Raw genomic sequence first — 19763 nt, forward strand, 5'->3', positions numbered from 1 at the left:
AAGAGTTTTTTAAGGGAAAGAAGTGGAATGTTATGAAATGGCCAAGTCAATCACCTAACCTGAATCCGATTGAGCATGCATTTCACTTGCTGAAGACAAAACTGAAGGGAAAATGCCCCAAGAACAAGCAGGAACTGAAGACAGTTGCAGTAGAGGCCTAGCAGAGCATCACCAGGGATGAAACCCAGCGTCTGGTCATGTCTATGCGTTCCAGACTTCAGGCTGTAATTGACTGCAAAGGATTTGCAACCAAGTATTTAAAAGTGAAAGTTTGATTTATGATTATTCTTTTGTCCCATTACTTTTGGTTCCTTAACAAGTGGGAGGCACATATGCAAACTGTTGTAATTCCTACACCGTTCACCTGATTTGGATGTAAATACCCTCAAATTAAAGCTGACAGTCTGCAGTTAAAGCACATCTTGTTCTCTTCTTTTTTTTTAATCCATTGTGGTGGCGTATAGAGCCAAACATGTCAGAATTGTGTCGGTGTCCCAATATTTATGGACCTGACTATATATACACACTGCTCAAAAAAATAAAGGGAACACAAAAATAACACATCCTAGATCTGAATTAATTAAATATTCTTCTGAAATACTTTGTTCTTTACATAGTTGAATGTGCGGACAACAAAATCACACAAAAATAAAAAAATGGAAATCAAATTTTTCAACCCATGGAGGTCTGGATTTGGAGTCACACTCAAAATTAAAGGGGAAAAACACACTACAGGCTGATCCAACTTTTAAAACAAGTCAAAATGAGGCTCAGTAGTGTGTGTGGCCTCCACGTGCCTGTATAACCTCCCTACAACGCCTGTGCATCCTCCTGATGAGGTGGCGGACGGTCTCCTGAGGGATCTCCTCCCAGACCTGGAATAAAGCATCTGCCAACTCCTGGACAGTCTGTGGTGCAACGTGACGTTGGTGGATAGAGCGAGACATGATGTCCCAGATGTGCTCAATTGGATTCAGGTCTGGGGAACGGGCGGGCCAGTCCATAGCATCAATGCCTTCATCTTGCAGGAACTGCTGACACACTCCAGCCACATGAGGTCTAGCATTGTCTTGCATTAGGAGGAACCCAGGGCCAACCGCAACAGAATATGGTCTCACAAGGGGTCTGAGGATCTCATCTCGGTACCTAATGGCAGTCAGGCTACCTCTGGCGAGCACATGGAGGGCTGTGCGGCCCTCCAAAGAAATGCCACCCCACACCATTACTGACCCAATGCCAAACCGGTCATGCCGGAGGATGTTGCAGGCAGCAGAACGTTCTCCACGGCGTCTCCAGACTCTGTCACGTCTGTCACGTGTGCTCAGTGTGAACCTGTTTTCATCTGTGAAGAGCACAGGGCGCCAGTGGCGAATTTGCCAATCTTGGTGTTCTCTGGCAAATGCCAAACGTCCTGCACGTCGTTGGGCTGTAAGCACAACCCCCACCTGTGGACGTCGGGCCCTCATATCACCCTCATTGGGGGTGTCTTGCTAATTGCCTATAATTTCCACCTGTTGTCTATCCCATTTGCACAACAGCATGTGAAATTGATTGTCACTCAGTGTTGCTTCCTAAGTGGACAGTTTGATTTCACAGAAGTGTGATTGACTTGGAGTTACATTGTGTTGTTTAAGTGTTCCCTTTATTTTTTTGAGCAGTGTATATTAGGGCTGCACAATATGGGAATTAAGTGCGATTGCGATTAGGGCCCTAAAAATTGCGATAACGATATGCGATGCGATATTTTAAAGGGAATTGTGCTAGAGGTCTATTTGCTTGGATTTTCAAGGCAAAAGCACACCGAAATTACTGATAATGCTGAAATGTAGTTATGCTTAACCCCTTAAGGACACAGCCTTATTTCACCTTAAGGACCAGGCCATTTTTTGCATATCTGACCAGTGTCACTTTAAGTGCTTGACTTATCCAGGCCATTCTGAGATAGTTTTTTCGTCACATATTGTACTTCATGACACTGGTAAAATGAAGTCCAAAAAATTTTTTTTGGGCATAAAAAAAAAACTAATTTACCCAAAAATTTTAAAAAATTTGCATTTTTCAAAGTTTCAGTTTCTCAACTTCTGTAATTCATAGTAATACCCCCAAAAATTGTGATGACTTTACATTCCCCATATGTCTACTTCATGTTTGAATTATTTTGGGAATGATATTTTATTTTTTGGGGATGTTACAAGTCTTAGAAGTTTAGAAGCAAATCTTGAAATTTTTCAGAAATCCAATTTTTAGGGACCACTACAGGTCTGAAGTCACTTTGCAAGGCTTACATAATAGAAACCACCCAAAAATGACCCCATTCTATAAACTACACCCCTCAAACTATTCAAAACTGATTTTACAAACTTCGGTAACCCTTTAGGTGTTGCACAAGAGTTATTGGCAAATGGGGATGAAATTTGTGAATTAAATTTTTTTGCCTAATTTTCCATTTTAACCCATTTTTTCCACTAACAAAGCAAGGGTTAACAGCCAAACAAGACTGTATCTTTATTGCCCTGACTGCCAAACACCCCATATGTGGCCATAAACTACTGTACGGCCACACAGCGGGGCGTAGAGTGAAAGGTGCGCCGTTTGGTTTTTGGAAGCCAGATTTTGCTGGACTGGTTTATTTACACCATGTCCCATTTGAAGCCCCCCTGATGCACCCCTAGAGTAGAAACTCCATAAAAGTGACCCATTCTAAGAAACTACACCCATCAATGTATTCAAAACAGATTTTACAAACTTTGTTAACCCTTTAGGTGTTGCACAAGATTTAATGGAAAATAGAGATACAATTTCCAAATTTCACTTTTTTGGCAGATTTTCCATTTTAATATTTTTTTTCCAGTAACAAAGCAAGGGTTAACAGCCAAACAAAACTCATTATTTATGGCCCTAATTCTGTAGTTTACAGAAACACCCCATATGTGGTAGTAAACAGCTGTACGGTCACACGGCAGGGCGCAGAAGGAAAGGAATGCCATACGGTTTTAGGAAGGCAGATTTTGCTGGACTGTTTTTTTGACACCATGTCCCATTTGAAGCCCCCCTGATGCACCCATAGAATAGAAACTCCAAAAAAGTGACCCCATTTTAGAAACTATGGGATAGGGTGGCAGTTTTGTTGGTACTAGTTTAGGGTACATATGATTTTTGGTTGCTCTATATTACACTTTTTGTGCGGCAAGGTAACAAGAAATAGCTTTTTTGGCACAGTTTTTTTTTTTTTTTGTTATTTACAACATTCATCTGACAGGTTAGATCATGTGGTAATTTTATAGAGCAGGTTGTCACGGATGCGGTGATACCTAATATGTATACAATTTTTTTTATTTATGTAAGTTTTACACAATGATTTCATTTTTAAAACAAAAAAAGTTTTAGTGTCTCTATAGTCTAAGAGCCATAGTTTTTCAGTTTTTGGGCGATTATCTTAAGTAGGGTCTCATTTTTTGTGGGATGGGATGACGGTTTGATTGGCACAATTTTGGGGTGCATATGACTTTGATCGCTTGCTATTCCACTTTTTGTGACGCAAGATGACAAAAAATGGCTTTTTTTACACCGTTTTTATTTTTATTTTTTTACGGTTGTCACCTGAGGGTTTAGGTCATGTGATATTTTTATAGAGCCGGTCGATACGGACGCGGCGATACCTAATATGTATAATTTTTTTTTAATTTATGTAAGTTTTACACAATGATTTCATTTTTGAAACAAAAAAAAAATGATCATGTTTTAGTGTTTCCATAGTCTAAGAGCCATAGTTTTTTTCAGTTTTGGGTAATTATCTTGGGTAGGGTATGATTTTTGCGGGATGAGATGACGGTTTGATTGTTACAATTTTGGCGTACATGCGACTTTTTTGATCACTTTTATTACCTTTTTTTGTGAAGTAAGGTGGGCAAAATTTCAATTTTATCATAGTTTTTTATTTTTTATTTTTATGTCGTTCACCGTTCGGGTAAAGTAACATGACCGTTTTATAGAAGAGGTCGTTACGGACGCGGCGATACCAAACATGTGTAGAAATTTATTTATTTTTCATTTTTAATCAGTGATAAAAGTGTTTTTTGATTTTTACTTTTTTTAACTTTTTTTTGACCCAGACCCACTTGGTTCTTGAAGATCCAGTGGGTCTGATGTCTGTATAATATAGTACAGTACACTATATAGGGTACTGCACTGTATTTTACTTACAGTTTGTCGGAACAGATCTATGCCTTTAGCACAGATCTGTTCAGCACCATGGACAGCAGGATGCCTGAGAAAGCATCCTGTTGCCATGGGAACCTTCTACAACTTCGCCACAACTTCGCAGACGGGGAAGGGTAAGGACGGGTCTGTCGGGGGGCTGTCTGGGGGCTCTCACCCTCTCCAACGGGGGGCTGCAAAGGCACAGCAGCCCCCCGATGGAGGGGGGGGCTCCCTGCGCTGTTAACCTTTTCCATACAACAGTCCGTACGGACCACGGTATGGAAAGGGTTAAACGGCTGACATCGCAGCACAGATGTCAGCCGTTTATACCAGGGTGCCAGCAATGTGCTGGCACCCTGGTATACCCACTAGCCACCAACGATTATTCAAGGGGAGGCGGGCGGGGAAATCGCGATCCCGCCTGCCGCACCGCCCGCCTCCCGCACCACCCGCAACCCTCCCCCTGCACCTCCCACCGGGCTAAAATCATTCAGGGGTGCAGGGGGAGGTGAAATACAGTACAGACCAAAAGTTTGGACACACCTTCTCATTCAAAGAGTTTTCTTTATTTTCATGACTATGAAAATTGTAGATTCACACTGAAGGCATCAAAACTATGGCATCCACACATGTGGAATTATATACATAAACAAGTGTAAAACAACTGAAAATATGTCATATTCTAGGTTCTTCAAAGTAGCCACCTTTTGTTTTGATTACTGCTTTGCACACTCTTGGCATTCTCTTGATGAGCTTCAAGAGGTAGTCCCCTGAAATGGTTTTCACTTCACAGGTGTGCCCTGTCAGGTTTAATAAGTGGGATTTCTTGCTTTATAAATGGGGTTGGGACCATCAGTGGCGTTGAGGAGAAGTCAGCTGGATACACAGCTGATAGTCCTACTGAATAGACTGTTAGAATTTGTATTATGGCAAGAAAAAAGCAGCTAAGTAAAGAAAAACGAGTGGCCATCATTACTTTAAGAAATGAAGGTCAGTCAGTCAGCCGAAAAATTGGGAAAAACTTTGAAAGTAAGGGCTATTTGACCATGAAGGAGAGTGATGGGGTGCTGCGCCAGATGACCTGGCCTCCACAGTCACCGGACCTGAACCCAATCGAGATGGTTTGGGGTGAGCTGGACGGCAGAGTGAAGGCAAAAGGGCCAACAAGTGCTAAGCATCTCTGGGAACTCCTTCAAGACTGTTGGAAGACCATTTCAAGGGACTACCTCTTGAAGCTCATCAAGAGAATGCCAAGAGTGTGCAAAGCAGTAAACAAAGCAAAAGGTGGCTACTTTGAAGAACCTAGAATATGACATATTTTCAGTTGTTTCACACTTGTTTGTTATGTATATAATTCCACGTGTTAATTCATAGTTTTGATGCCTTCATAGTCATGAAAATAAAGAAAACTCTTTGAATGAGAAGGTGTGTCCAAACTTTTGGTCTGTACTGTATATATACACACACACACTCACCACTTGTATATGTTCTTTGCTTGAAAAAGGCTCTAGCATTGAGCCGAAACATTGCACCGCATGGGTGATTAAAGGAGTTCTTATTTTTACATGATACATTGGAGTGCTGTTCATTTTTCGGGAATAATAAAAATATATTTTAAAAAAAATATATACACCGCAGCACATCCAATTATATATATATATATATATATATATATATATATATATATATATATATATAGGCACCTGAGGGGTTAATAGCAGCAGATCGCAGCGCGCAGTCATAGAGGCTGGGTGCCGGGTATGGGATATGTCCGGCACCCGCAGCCTGCGTTTGTATTAAGCATAAACTATATTCATTGGTGGTTCAGTGGCCACAGCACCCCCTCCTCACTTCTATCAGCCCATTGGTGGCAGCGACTGCCTCCTTCTCCCCTGTGCTGTTGAGAAGAACATGGCATGCGCTGACAACAGCGCGTGCCATGTCAGTTTGTAAAAACGGCAGAACGGCGGGTCTAGGCACAAATGGCGACAAGACTACAAAGTAGCAATTCTAGGTCGCATTTGCGACCATTTTGGTCGCCATCTGGAGGCCTGATCCCTATACTACATTGTATTTTATTGTCAGTGCTATACTGACATTAACCATTACACTGCATTATCCGCTCCCTGTCACAGCTTACATGCAGTGGGTGCCATTGCCGGTGGCATGTAAGGGGTTAAACAGCCCGGATCAGAAATACAAAATTCTCACTTTCCGGTTTACTCTCGTAGCAAAAAGATCCATCTCCTGTACCCCCCAGAGGCTGAACTATCTGGGAAAACACCTTCCGACACAGACCATTCCTTCTGATGTAGCCTCTGACGACTCAAATAACCTGCCTTCCAGTTGTCTACTCCTTTGATATGCAGAGCTGACAGTGATAAAGTCATTCCTTTCACTAGGGAAAAGATCCAAGCTGCTAATTCTATTAAAATGACATCGACATCGCCCCCCCCCCCCCCCCCCCCCACCCACTAGCCCGCCCCACCCCCCCACCCTGTTATTACTAATGGGTCTATGAGTCTATAGTCTTCCACAGGACTCCCTGTACTAGGTTTTCTGAACACAGCCACCAATCTAGAGACTGACACGTCTGGGTGGATATTACAACCTTCCCATTTAGATACTGCTTTTCTCCTGTCCAGGACTGAAGAATCTCTGACTGTAATGCTCTGGAATGAGCCTGGGCCCATTAACCACCTCAGCCCCCAGTGCTTAAACACCCTGAAAGACCAGGCCACTTTTTACACTTCTGACCTACACTACTTTCACCATTTATTGCTCGGTCATGAAACTTACCACCCAAATGAATTTTACCTCCTTTTCTTCTCACTAATAGAGCTTTCATTTGGTGGTATTTCATTGCTGCTGACATTTTTACTTTTTTTGTTATTAATCGAAATTTAACGATTTTTTTGCAAAAAAATGACATTTTTCACTTTCAGTTGTAAAATTTTGCAAAAAAAATGACATCCATATATAAATTTTGCTCTAAATTTATTGTTCTACATGTCTTTGATAAAAAAAAAATGTTTGGGTAAAAAAAAAATGGTTTGGGTAAAAGTTATAGCGTTTACAAACTATGGTACAAAAATGTGAATTTCCGCTTTTTGAAGCAGCTCTGATTTTCTGAGCACCTGTCATGTTTCCTGAGGTTCTATAATGCCCAGACAGTACAAACACCCCACAAATGACCCCATTTCTGAAAGTACACACACTAAGGTATTCACTGATGGGCATAGTGAGTTCATAGAACTTTTTATTTTTTGTCACAAGTTAGCGGAAAATTATGATTTTTTTTTTTTTTTTTTTTTTTCTTACAAAGTCTCATATTCCACTAACTTGTGACAAAAAATAAAAAGTTCTATGAACTCACTATGCCCATCAGCGAATACCTTGGGGTCTCTTCTTTCCAAAATGGGGTCACTTGTGGGGAAGTTATACTGCCCTGGCATTCTAGGGGCCCAAATGTGTGGTAAGGAGTTTGAAATCAAATTCTGTAAAAAATGACCAGTGAAATCCGAAAGGTGCTCTTTGGAATATGGGCCCCTTTGCCCACCTAGGCTGCAAAAAAGTGTCACACATCTGGTATCTCCGTACTCAGGAGAAGGTGGGGAATGTGTTTTGGGGTGTCATTTTATATATACCCATGCTGGGTGAGAGAAATATCTTGGCAAAAGACAACTTTTCCCATTTTTTTATACAAAGTTGTCATTTGACCAAGATATTTATCTCACCCAGCATGGGTATATGTAAAAAGACACCCCAAAACACATTCCTCAACTTCTCCTGAGTACGGGGATACCAGATGTGTGACACTTTTTTGCAGCCTAGGTGGGCAAAGGGGCCCATATTCCAAAGAGCACCTTTCGGATTTCACTCCTCATTTTTTCCTGAATTTGATTTCAAACTCCTTACCACACATTTGGGCCCCTAGAATACCAGGGCAGTATAACTACCCCACAAGTGACCCCATTTTGGAAAGAAGACACCCCAAGGTATTCCGTGAGGGGCATGGCGAGTTCCTAGAATTTTTTATTTTTTGTCACAAGTTAGTGGAAAATGATGATTTTTTTTTTTATTTTTTTTTTTCATACAAAGTCTCATATTCCACAAACTTGTGACAAAAAATAAAAACTTCCATGAACTCACTATGCCCATCAGCGAATACCTTGGGGTCTCTTCTTTCCAAAATGGGGTCACTTGTGGGGTAGTTATACTGCCCTGGCATTCTAGGGGCCCAAATGTGTGGTAAGTAGGTAAATGACCTGTGAAATCCGAAAGGTGCTCTTTGGAATGTGGGCCCCTTTGCCCACCTAGGCTGCAAAAAAGTGTCACACATCTGGTATCTCTGTATTCAGGAGAAGTTGAGGAATGTGTTTTGGGGTGTCTTTTTACATATACCCATGCTGGGTGAGATAAATATCTTGGTCAAATGCCAACTTTGTATAAAAAAATGGGAAAAGTTGTCTTTTGCCAAGATATTTCTCTCACCCAGCATGGGTATATGTAAAATGACACCCCAAAACACATTCCCCAACTTCTCCCGATTACGGAGATACCAGATGTGTGACACTTTTTTGCAGCCTAGGTGGGCAAAGGGGCCCATATTCAAAAGAGCACCTTTCGGATTTCACAGGTCATTTTTTACAGAATTTGATTTCAAACTCCTTACCACACATTTGGGCCCCTAGAATGCCAGGGCAGTATAACTACCCCACAAGTGACCCCATTTTGGAAAGAAGAGACCCCAAGGTATTCGCTGATGGGCATAGTGAGTTCATGGAACTTTTTATTTTTTGTCACAAGTTAGTGGAATATGAGACTTTGTATGAAAAAAAAAAAAAAAAAAAATCATCATTTTCCACTAACTTGTGACAAAAAATAAAAAATTCTAGGAACTCGCCATGCCCCTCACGGAATACCTTGGGGTGTCTTCTTTCCAAAATGGGGTCACTTGTGGGGTAGTTATACTGCCCTGGCATTTTCCAGGGGCCCTAATGTGTGGTAAGTAGGTAAATGACCTGTGAAATCCTAAAGGTGCTCTTTGGAATATGGGCCCCTTTGCCCACCTAGGCTGCAAAAAAGTGTCACACATGTGGTATCGCCGTATTCAGGAGAAGTTGGGGAATGTGTTTTGGGGTGTCATTTTACATATACCCATGCTGGGTGAGAGAAATATCTTGGCAAAAGACAACTTTTCCCATTTTTTTATACAAAGTTGGCATTTGACCAAGATATTTCTCTCACCCAGCATGGGTATATGTAAAATGACACCCCAAAACACATTCCCCAACTTCTCCTGAGTACGGCGATACCAGATGTGTGACACTTTTTTGCAGCCTAGATGCGCAAAGGTGCCCAAATTCCTTTTAGGAGGGCATTTTTAGACATTTGGATACCAGACTTCTTCTCACGCTTTGGGGCCCCTAGAATGCCAGAGCAGTATAAATACCCCACATGTGACCCCATTTTGGAAAGAAGACACCCCAAGGTATTCAATGAGGGGCATGGCGAGTTCATAGAAATTTTTTTTTTTTGGCACAAGTTAGCGGAAATTGATATTTTTAATTTTTTTCTCACAAAGTCTCCCGTTCCGCTAACTTGGGACAAAAATTTCAATCTTTCATGGACTCAATATGCCCCTCACGGAATACCTGGGGGTGTCTTCTTTCCGAAATGGGGTCACATGTGGGGTATTTATACTGCCCTGGCATTCTAGGGGCCCTAAAGCGTGAGAAGAAGTCTGGAATATAAATGTCTAAAAAATTTTACGCATTTGGATTCCGTGAGGGGTATGGTGAGTTCATGTGAGATTTTATTTTTTGACACAAGTTAGTGGAATATGAGACTTTGTAAGAAAAAAAAAAAAAATTCTGCTAACTTGGGCCAAAAAAATATCTGAATGGAGCCTTACAGAGGGGTGATCAATGACAGGGGGGTGATCAATGACAGGGGGGTGATCAATGACAGGGGGGGTGATCAATGACAGGGGGGGTGATCAATGACAGGGGGGTGATCAGGGAGTCTATATGGGGTGATCACCACAGTCATTGATCACGCCCCTGTAAGGCTTCATTCAGACGTCCGGATGCGTTTTGCGGATCCGATCCATCTATCAGTGCATCCGTAAAAATCATGCGGACATCTGAATGGAGCTTTACAGGGGGGTAATCAATGACAGGGGGGTGATCAGGGAGTCTATATGGGGTGATCACCACAGTCATTGATCACTCCCCTGTAAGGCTTCATTCAGACGTCCGGATGCGTTTTGCGGATCCGATCCATCTATCAGTGGATCCGTAAAAATCATGCGGACATCTGAATGGAGCTTTACAGGGGGGTGATCAATGACAGGGGGGTGATCAGGGAGTCTATATGGGGTGATCACCACAGTCATTGATCATGCCCCTGTAAGGCTTCATTCAGACGTCCGGATGCGTTTTGCGGATCGGATCCATCTATCAGTGCATCCGTAAAAATCATGCGGACATCTGAATGGAGCTTTACAGGGGGGTGATCAATGACAGGGGGGTGATCAGGGAGTCTATATGGGGTGATCACCACAGTCATTGATCACGCCCCTGTAAGGCTTCATTCAGACGTCCGGATGCGTTTTGCGGATCGGATCCATCTATCAGTGCATCCGTAAAAATCATGCGGACATCTGAATGGAGCTTTACAGGGGGGTGATCAGGGAGTCTATATGGGGTGATCACCACAGTCATTGATCACGCCCCTGTAAGGCTTCATTCAGACGTCCGGATGCGTTTTGCGGATCGGATCCATCTATCAGTGCATCCGTAAAAATCATGCGGACATCTGAATGGAGCTTTACAGGGGGTTGATCAATGACAGGGGTGTAATCAATGACAGGGGGGGTGATCAGGGAGTCTATATGGGGTGATAACCACAGTCATTGATCACGCCCCTGTAAGGCTTCATTCAGACGTCCGGATGCGTTTTGCGGATCCGATCCATCTATCAGTGGATCCGTAAAAATCATGCGGACATCTGAATGGAGCTTTACAGGGGGGTAATCAATGACAGGGGGGTGATCAATGACAGGGGGGTGATCAGGGAGTCTATATGGGGTGATCAGGGGTGATCAGGGGCTAATAAGGGGTTAATAAGTGACGGGGGGGGGGTGTAGTGTAGTGTAGTGGTGCTTGGTGGGACTTTACTGAGCTACCTGTGTCCTCTGGTGGTCGATCCAAACAAAGGGGACCACCAGAGGACCAGGTAGCAGGTATATTAGACGCTGTTATCAAAACAGCGTCTAATATACCTGTTAGGGGTTAAAAAAAACACATCTCCAGCCTGCCAGCGAACGATCGCCGCTGGCAGGCTGGAGATCAACTCTCTTACCTTCCGTTCCTGTGAGCGCGCGCGCCTGTGTGCGCGCGTTCACAGGAAATCTCGCCCATCGCGAGATGACGCATATATGCGTGACTCTGCGCAGGGCTGCCACCTCCGGAACGCGATCCTGCGTTAGGCGGTCCGGAGGTGGTTAAACTGCTGGCATGCAAGATGTTAGTGTTCCTAGAACTGACATCCCCCTTCTTATAGAAACATAAGGGTTCTCTGAGACTGAACCACTGACCTTACTTTTAAGAACCTGTCTGTGGTCAGTAAAGGTCCCACAACTTCCGAGTCCAGTAATACTCCTAGAAACCACTGTGCCCTCTGGGGAATTAGTCTAGATTTTTCTGTTCAGAAACCAACCTAATGACTACAGAATCTGTTTCACCTGCTGCAGCTAAGGCACACAACTTACAATCATCTAGGCACGGCACAAATAGAATATTTTTTACCCTAAAATTTGCCCCCCATTTCCAAGTATCAGTTTCATGAATATTCTTGAAGACATAGGTAGTACCTGAAAATGCCTCAGCTGACCCAGGAAATGTATTGCCACCCTCAGAAACTTGTGATCAAGAAATATTGGAAGATGATAGTAGGCATGTTTTATGTCCAGAACCGCCATTAAAGGGGTTGTCCGAGTTATGAAAAAAAATAATATAGCACTGAAAATCTGATATATAACTGAGCTAAGCAAGTTTTATGCAAAAAAAATATATATTTTTTTTTTCCTCATTTCCCTGGTTCTTTTCTGGCCCTTTGTTTACATGCAATAAAAATAATCTCTGCCCGTCCCCCTGCACTGCAAAGGGAGTGGATACAAGAGCTGCCCTGAGTGACATGTCTGCCTGCTGGGAGACTCAGAAGCATGTTGTATGTGTAGGACTACAAGTCCCAGCTGTATAATGACACTGCAAAGGGAGTGGATACAAGAGCTGCCCTGAGTGCTGGGAGACTCTGCAGCATGTTGTATTTGTAGGACTACATGTCCCAGCTGTATAATGACACTGCTAAGGGAGTGGATACAAGAGCTGCCCTGAGTGCTGGGAGACTCAGCAGCATGTTGTATGTGTAGGACTACAAGTCCCAGCTGTATAATGACACTGCTAAGGCCTCTTTCACACTTGCGTTGTCCGGATCCGGCGTGTACTCCACTTGCCGGAATTACACGTCGGATCCGGAAAAACGCAAGTGAACTGAAAACATTTGAAGACGCATCCGTCTTCAAAATGCTTTCAGTGTTACTATGGCAGCCAGGACGCTATTAACCACCTCCGGACCGCCTAACGCAGGATCGCGTTCCGGAGGTGGCAGCCCTGCGCAGAGTCACGCATATATGCGTCATCTCGCGATGGCCGAGATTTCCTGTGAACGCGCGCACACAGGCGCGCGAGCTCACAGGAACGGAAGGTAAGAGAGTTGATCTCCAGCCTGCCAGCGGCGATCGTTCGCTGGCAGGCTGGAGATGTGTTTTTTTTAACCCCTAACAGGTATATTAGACGCTGTTTTGATAACAGCGTCTAATATACCTGCTACCTGGTCCTCTGGTGGTCCCCTTTGTTTGGATCGACCACCAGAGGACACAGGTAGCTCAGTAAAGTAGCACCAAGCACCACTACACTACACTACACCCCCCCCCCGTCACTTATTAACCCCTTATTAGCCCCTGATCACCCCATATAGACACCCTGATCACCCCCCTGTCATTGATTACCCCCCTGTCATTGATCAACCCCCTGTAAAGCTCCATTCAGACGTCCGCATGATTTTTACGGATCCACTGATAGATGGATCGGATCCGCAAAACGCATCCGGACGTCTGAATGAAGCCTTACAGGGGCGTGATCAATGACTGTGGTGATCACCCCATATAGACTCCCTGATCACCCCCCTGTCATTGATTACCCCCCTGTCATTGATTACCCCCCTGTAAAGCTCCATTCAGATGTCCGCATGATTTTTACGGATGCACTGATAGATGGATCGGATCCGCAAAACGCATCCGGACGTCTGAATGAAGCCTTACAGGGGCATGATCAATGACTGTGGTGATCACCCCATATAGACTCCCTGATCACCCCCCTGTAAAGCTCCATTCAGATGTCCGCATGATTTTTACGGATGCACTGAGAGATGGATCCGATCCGCAAAACGCATCCGGACGTCTGAATGAAGCCTTACAGGGGCATGATCAATGACTGTGGTGATCACCCCCCTGTCATTGATTACCCCCCTGAGCAAAATTTCTATATGGATCTCGTTTTTTTTGCAAAATTTTACAACTGAAAGTGAAAAATGTCATTTTTTTGCAAAAAAAATCGTTAAATTTCGATTAATAACAAAAAAAGTAAAAATGTCAGCAGCAATGAAATACCACCAAATGAAAGCTCTATTAGTGAGAAGAAAAGGAGGTAAAATTCATTTGGGTGGTAAGTTGCATGACCGAGCAATAAATGGTGAAAGTAGTGTAGTGCAGAAGTGTAAAAAGTGGCCTGGTCTTTCAGGGTGTTTAAGCACTGGGGGCTGAAGTGGTTAAAGTCCTGGTTGCCATAGTAGTAGTGGGGAGCGGTATACTTACAGTCCGTGCGGCTCCCGGGGCTCTCCAGAATGACGTCAGAGCGCCCCATGCACATGGATGACGTGCCATGTGATCACATCATCCATGCGCCTGGGGCGCCCTGACGTCACTCTGGAGCGCCCGGGGCGCCCTGACGTCACTCTGGAGCGCCCGGGGAGCCGCACGGAAGGTAAGTACACTGCTCCCCGCTCCCCACTACACTTTACCATGGCTGCCAGGACTTTAGCGTCCCGGCAGCCATGGTAACCATTCAGAAAAAGCTAAACGTCGGATCCGGCAATGCGCCGAAACAACGTTTAGCTTAAGACCGGATCCGGATCAATGCCTTTCAATGGGCATTCATTCCGGATCCGGCCTTGCGGCAAGTGTTCCGGATTTTTGGCCGGAGCAAAAAGCGCAGCATGCTGCGGTATTTTCTCCGGCCAAAAAACGTTCCGTTCCGGAACTGAAGACATCCTGATGCATCCTGAACGGATTTCTCTCCATTCAGAATGCATTAGGATAATCCTGATCAGGATTCTTCCGGCATAGAGCCCCGACGACGGAACTCTATGCCGGAAGAAAAGAACGCAAGTGTGAAAGAGCCCTAAGGGAGTGGATACAAGAGCTGCCCTGAGTGCTGGGAGACTCTGCAGCATGTTGTATGTGTAGGACTACAAGTCCCAACTGTATAATGACACTGCTAAGGGAGTGGATACAAGAGCTGCCCTGAGTGCTGGGAGACTCTGCAGCATGTTGTATGTGGAGGACTACATGTACCAGCTGTATAATGATACTGCTAATACACACAGGATTTTCCCCCTACCTTCTTGTGTAATGCTCTCTCTAGTATGTCAGCTTCAGTGCCCAGCATTGTCTCCTCACTGCCTGCAGTCTGTGCAGCTGAAGGGGTTAAGAATCCTAGCAGAGAGTAGACGGCAGTGAAGGAGGGGCGTGGCCAGCACAGTGACATCTCGTTTACAGGCTTGTAAACAACCTTTATCAGAGCAGAGAGAGAAGCTGACATCACAGGTCATGTGACCCTCAGTGAAATCTGAGAAACCAGCCACTGGAGATAAAGTGAGTTAATTGGAAAGCTGTTACATTTGCTTAGTTAGGAACCTAGAAAGAACAAAAAAATAACTCTGACAACCACTTTAAGCAATCTTTGTAGAGAAGACACACGACTGTTTTTCATTGTTCCTGTCTTTAATTTCTTGTATGCCAGAAATCTGTTTAAGCCTTTTTTAAATTACGATCTTGTGCTATCCATTTGTTTTTGTTTGTTTTTTTACTAAGAAAAGCATGGAATAAAATCCCATTCCTTCTACTGCTCTTAAGCAATGAATTCGGGATCCTTTTTGAAGAATTGAGAATACTTATTGTTCTAGAGCCTGCTGTGTACCCTTTTCTACCCTCATAATCATAAGTCTTTCTGGAGGGGCAAGTCTGAATTTTAAGGGTACTTTCACACTAGCGGTTTTCTTTTCCGGCATAGAGTTCCGTCACGAGGGCTCTATACCGGAAAATAACTGATCAGGCATATCCCCATGCATTCTGAATGGAGAGTAATCCGTTCAGGATGCATCAGGATGTCTTCAGTTTAGTCATTTTGACTGATCAGGCAAAAGAGAAAACCATAGCATGCTACGGTTTTATCTCCGGCGAAAAAGAAATGAAGACTTGCCTGAATGCCGGATCCGGTATTTTTTCCCATAGGAATGTATTAGTGCTGGATCCGGCATTCAGAATACCTGAATGCCGGATCAGTCCTTCCGGTCTGCGCATGCGCAGACTGAAAAAAAAATGAAAATAAATAAATGCCGGATCCGTTTTGCCGGATTACACTGGAAAGACGGATCCGGCATTTCAATGCATTTTTTCGACTGATCAGGCATTTTTAAGACTGATAAGGATCCTGATCAGTCTTACTAATGCCATCAGTTGGCATACATTTTGCCTGATCCGGCAGGCAGTTCCGGCGACGGAACTGCTTGCCGGATCTCTCTGCCGCAAGTGTGAAAGTACCCTAACTTGAACCCTTCCTCTAGTGACTGCAAGATTCTGGTAGTTTGAAATTTTGGCCCAGGCAGGAAATACTTTTTTAGTTTTTTTAAAAAAATCTTCCTCCCACCTTGGTGTCATTGGGAACCCCTTGGCCCTTGATTTAGAGCTGATCTGAATTATTTACCTGTGCACAGAATATTACATAGCCAACTTTCAGAGGCCACATCCCCCAAACATTTAGCCATAAAGCTCTACAGTCCGAATTAGCCAGGTGCAGACAGCTTAACCGCAGCCGCAAAGCCGTCTGCCAAAAAAAACCACTGCCTTTGATATGGCTGGGAGGGATTCTAGCAACGAAACCCTAGGGCAGGGATGCCCAACCTGCGGCCATCCAGCTGTTGCAAAACTACAACGCCCAGCATGCCCTATTAACTGTAGGCTATCCAGGCATGCTAGGAGTTGTAGTTTTGAAACAGCTGGAGGGCCGCAAGTTGGGCATGCCTGCCCTAGGGGCTATAGCCCTAATCTTGGCTTCCAACTGTTTAACCAACAAAATAAGAGCCCTGGATGTACATGTCCCTGCAATGTTGGGTTTAAATGAAGCCCCAATAGACTCCTAAGTACGTTATCAGCTTTCCTATCAGTGGCATCCTTCAGCTGCCCCAGATCATCAAAAGGGAGGGAAGTTCCACGTGATACCTATGTCTAAAAGGACATTTATTTTAGGGGCTCAGTCCCAACAATCAGCCTCCTCAAAAGGGGTATTTCCATTTGACTGAACTTGGCATAAAGCTACGGTTTATCCAGTCGCTTCCCTAGTAAGCAGCGCTAGCACATTTTTATGAATAAAAAAGGATCTTATCTCCCTTCTAAACATTCAAACAAACTGGACTGACTGAACCTCTAAGTTCTTCAACGTTCATGGTCAACCTAATAGCTTTCAATACCTGGTCCACATCTTGAATTGGAAAAAAAAAATTACCACCCTTTTCTCCATCAGGAGTCTATATCAACCTCTCCGCTTTCCAGCTCCTAGTCTCCTCCTCAGAACTAGAAATATCCAAATAATATAGTGCCTATGCCTGGAAGGAGGAGATTCTTTTTAGGACTTCAGGGCACTACTGACCTGTTCCCTAATTATCTTCTTCATACACTTCATGATAGAATAGATACATTAGTGTTCTCAATACATGAACAACAGAGCAATTTAACATAAGATGAGGCCTGCTTGACTTTACACAACCCACATTCTTCCACATTCTTTATGCCATATCTTTGCTGCAGCCTTTTTTGAGGGGTCCTGCTGAGTCTCGCCAGACCCCTCCAAGTCGTACTAGATGACCCGTTTGCCTTGGATCCAGACCTGCCTGATAGGGATCTTAAGGCTGACTGACCGGACTATTTAAAGTATTCGGCTGAGTCTTCCAACTTGTCCTTCGAGAAGACTGATGGGTCGCGCAGGTCTCATGATATTATAGCGTCACTTCTAGATTCGTTCACGCTTAGTTTACTGGTAAAAGCAGAATTGCGATATGGATACGCAATTCTATGACGGAATTCCTTTAGAGGCATTCCGTTATTCATTCCGTCATAATAAAAGTCTATGGCCTGCATAATGGATCCGTCCCGTTTCCGTTATGCAGGGGAGTCCTCTAATGCATTATTATGTCGGAGTGTCTCTAAAGGCATTCTGTTATGCATTCCGTCATAGAAATGCGTTATGGTCTTTGCATAACGCAATTCTGCTTTTACCACCAAACAAAGCATGAACGAACTTTATAATATGAAATTCGCTCATCTTTAATCAATTCCTCCGCATCCATACGCTTTTTTTCCCTGCACTTGGTTCCTTCTATAATCGGAAGTTGCAAACTCCTATCTTCAAGGCGTGTGGAGCGGGGAACTCACACATCTACCAAGCCAGATATATATATATACCACCAAGGGGTTTAGGCAACTATCCACACACATATGGTACTGTGGTATCTAAGGGCAAGGGCTCCCTCGTCGTCTCCCTAGGATGTGACTACTGATAATTTGCTATGGCAGCTAGAAGACTACCTATGGCCCCCAAGGCAGCCATCTTAATATACCTATTGGGACCGGTGTGAGGCAGAGGCTGATAGGACATCTGTCATCAGTGCTACATGTGATTCGCTAAATAAAATGTTTCAAAAATATAAACAAAAAAAAGCTTTATTTTAAGTACGCGTCTGTAACAACCCAAACTATAACATTACTGGCCGAGGTGGGTCACCTCCTGGTACATCCAATCGACAACAGCGCTGGAACATTCAGGGTCTCTCTCCTTTCATGTTTATAAGCCCCTCAGAGCCCACCACCACCACTTTGTATTCAGCTAGATACCCCCTTTATTGTCCTTCCTCATGACGTCATTCTGAGGTATCATTTTTCACAACTTTGTGCTGTTATGACTAAATTGAGAACAAGGCGCTACCTTGTGAAAGCAACGTGGGGGGGGGGTCTCCATGGTTGTCATTCCCTGGCAGACATGAGAGGAAACCATTAGCATGTACTGTGAAGAGCTGGAAACCTCCAGTAGATGCAGGCCATGTGGGTTGTAGACCAGCAGGTGCTCTCCCTGCCCCAGACCACGTGACCCGCTGTATACCAGGTGTGTAGTTCTATAGACCCTGAACCTAGAGCCGCACATAATGCAGCGCCGCAGCTGGGAATGAGGCTATTGTCATGGCGTCTAGGGAAGACGGCGCCTCGGCTCCTGACTGCACACGTTCACACTGGCAGACAATGGAGCGGCTCTCTGGGCCTCGGGCTGAGCAGGATTGTTTTGTCTTTCTCACCTGCTTGGCGAGGTACTGGTTGAGGTCTCCGCCGCTCCTCTGAGAGACAGCGCCGAGCGCCGACAGGCTGAGCTGGAAGTGCTCCATCTCCGGGGGCACCGCTGACTGGAAGAGGCCGTGAGCGCACAACAACCACCAGCAGCGCTCCACACGTGGGGAAGACACCCGCGGAACGGAGCACTTCCGGGAGCGCCGCACGTCATCAGCGGCGCGACATCCTCCAGCGACGGGCCGAGCTCACGTGTTCCTTCTGTTTCCCTTCCTTGGTCGGAAATTGGTTTATAGTGTGAACAGTGCAAAAAAAAGTCTTCATTGTTAGAATAGTATTCTGAGCGCTGTGCTGTCTGCTGTAGTAGGACATGTCCATCGCCCTGGCCCTCACTATGACTACCTGCACATATCCTGGATTCCCGTGCAGTGTAAGGTTATATTCACACTTGTGTTAAAGTTTTCCGGCATAGAGTTCCGTCCTAGGGGCTCCATACCGGGAAAAAAAACTGATCAGTTTTATCCCAATGCATTATGAATGGAGAGCAATCCGTTCAGGAAGCTTACGTTTTTTGGCCGGAGAAAATACCGCAGCGTGCTGCAGTTTTGTCTCCGGCCAAAAATCCTGAACACTTGCCGGATATTCCATTGAAATGCATTAATGCCAGATCCGGCCCCAAGTGTTCCGGCAAAACGGATCCGGTTTTGCGGTCTGCGCATGTGCAAACCTTTAAAAATGAGAAAAAAATAAATACTGGTTCCGTTTTTCAGGATGACAGCCGGAAAGACGGATCCGGTATTGCAATGCATTTGTGATCCGGATCCGT

At 44.4% G+C, this 19763-nt stretch overlaps 1 protein-coding gene across 2 annotated transcripts in view; it reads right to left on the reverse strand.

Moving 5' to 3' along the window:
* MDN1 (midasin AAA ATPase 1) overlaps positions 1-19161 on the reverse strand; it is a 315164-nt gene extending 296003 nt beyond the window's left edge. For both annotated transcript variants that reach the window (XM_040428764.1, XM_040428763.1), the window contains exon 1: positions 18949-19161. In XM_040428764.1, the coding sequence (XP_040284698.1) occupies positions 18949-19035 (87 nt within the window). In that variant the 5' untranslated portion in view covers positions 19036-19161. The remainder of the gene's footprint in view (positions 1-18948) is intronic.
* Positions 19162-19763: the final 602 nt, after the last annotated feature.

Source organism: Bufo bufo, chromosome 4 (assembly GCF_905171765.1).
Source record: "Bufo bufo chromosome 4, aBufBuf1.1, whole genome shotgun sequence".
Classification (NCBI taxonomy): Eukaryota; Metazoa; Chordata; class Amphibia; order Anura; family Bufonidae; genus Bufo; species Bufo bufo.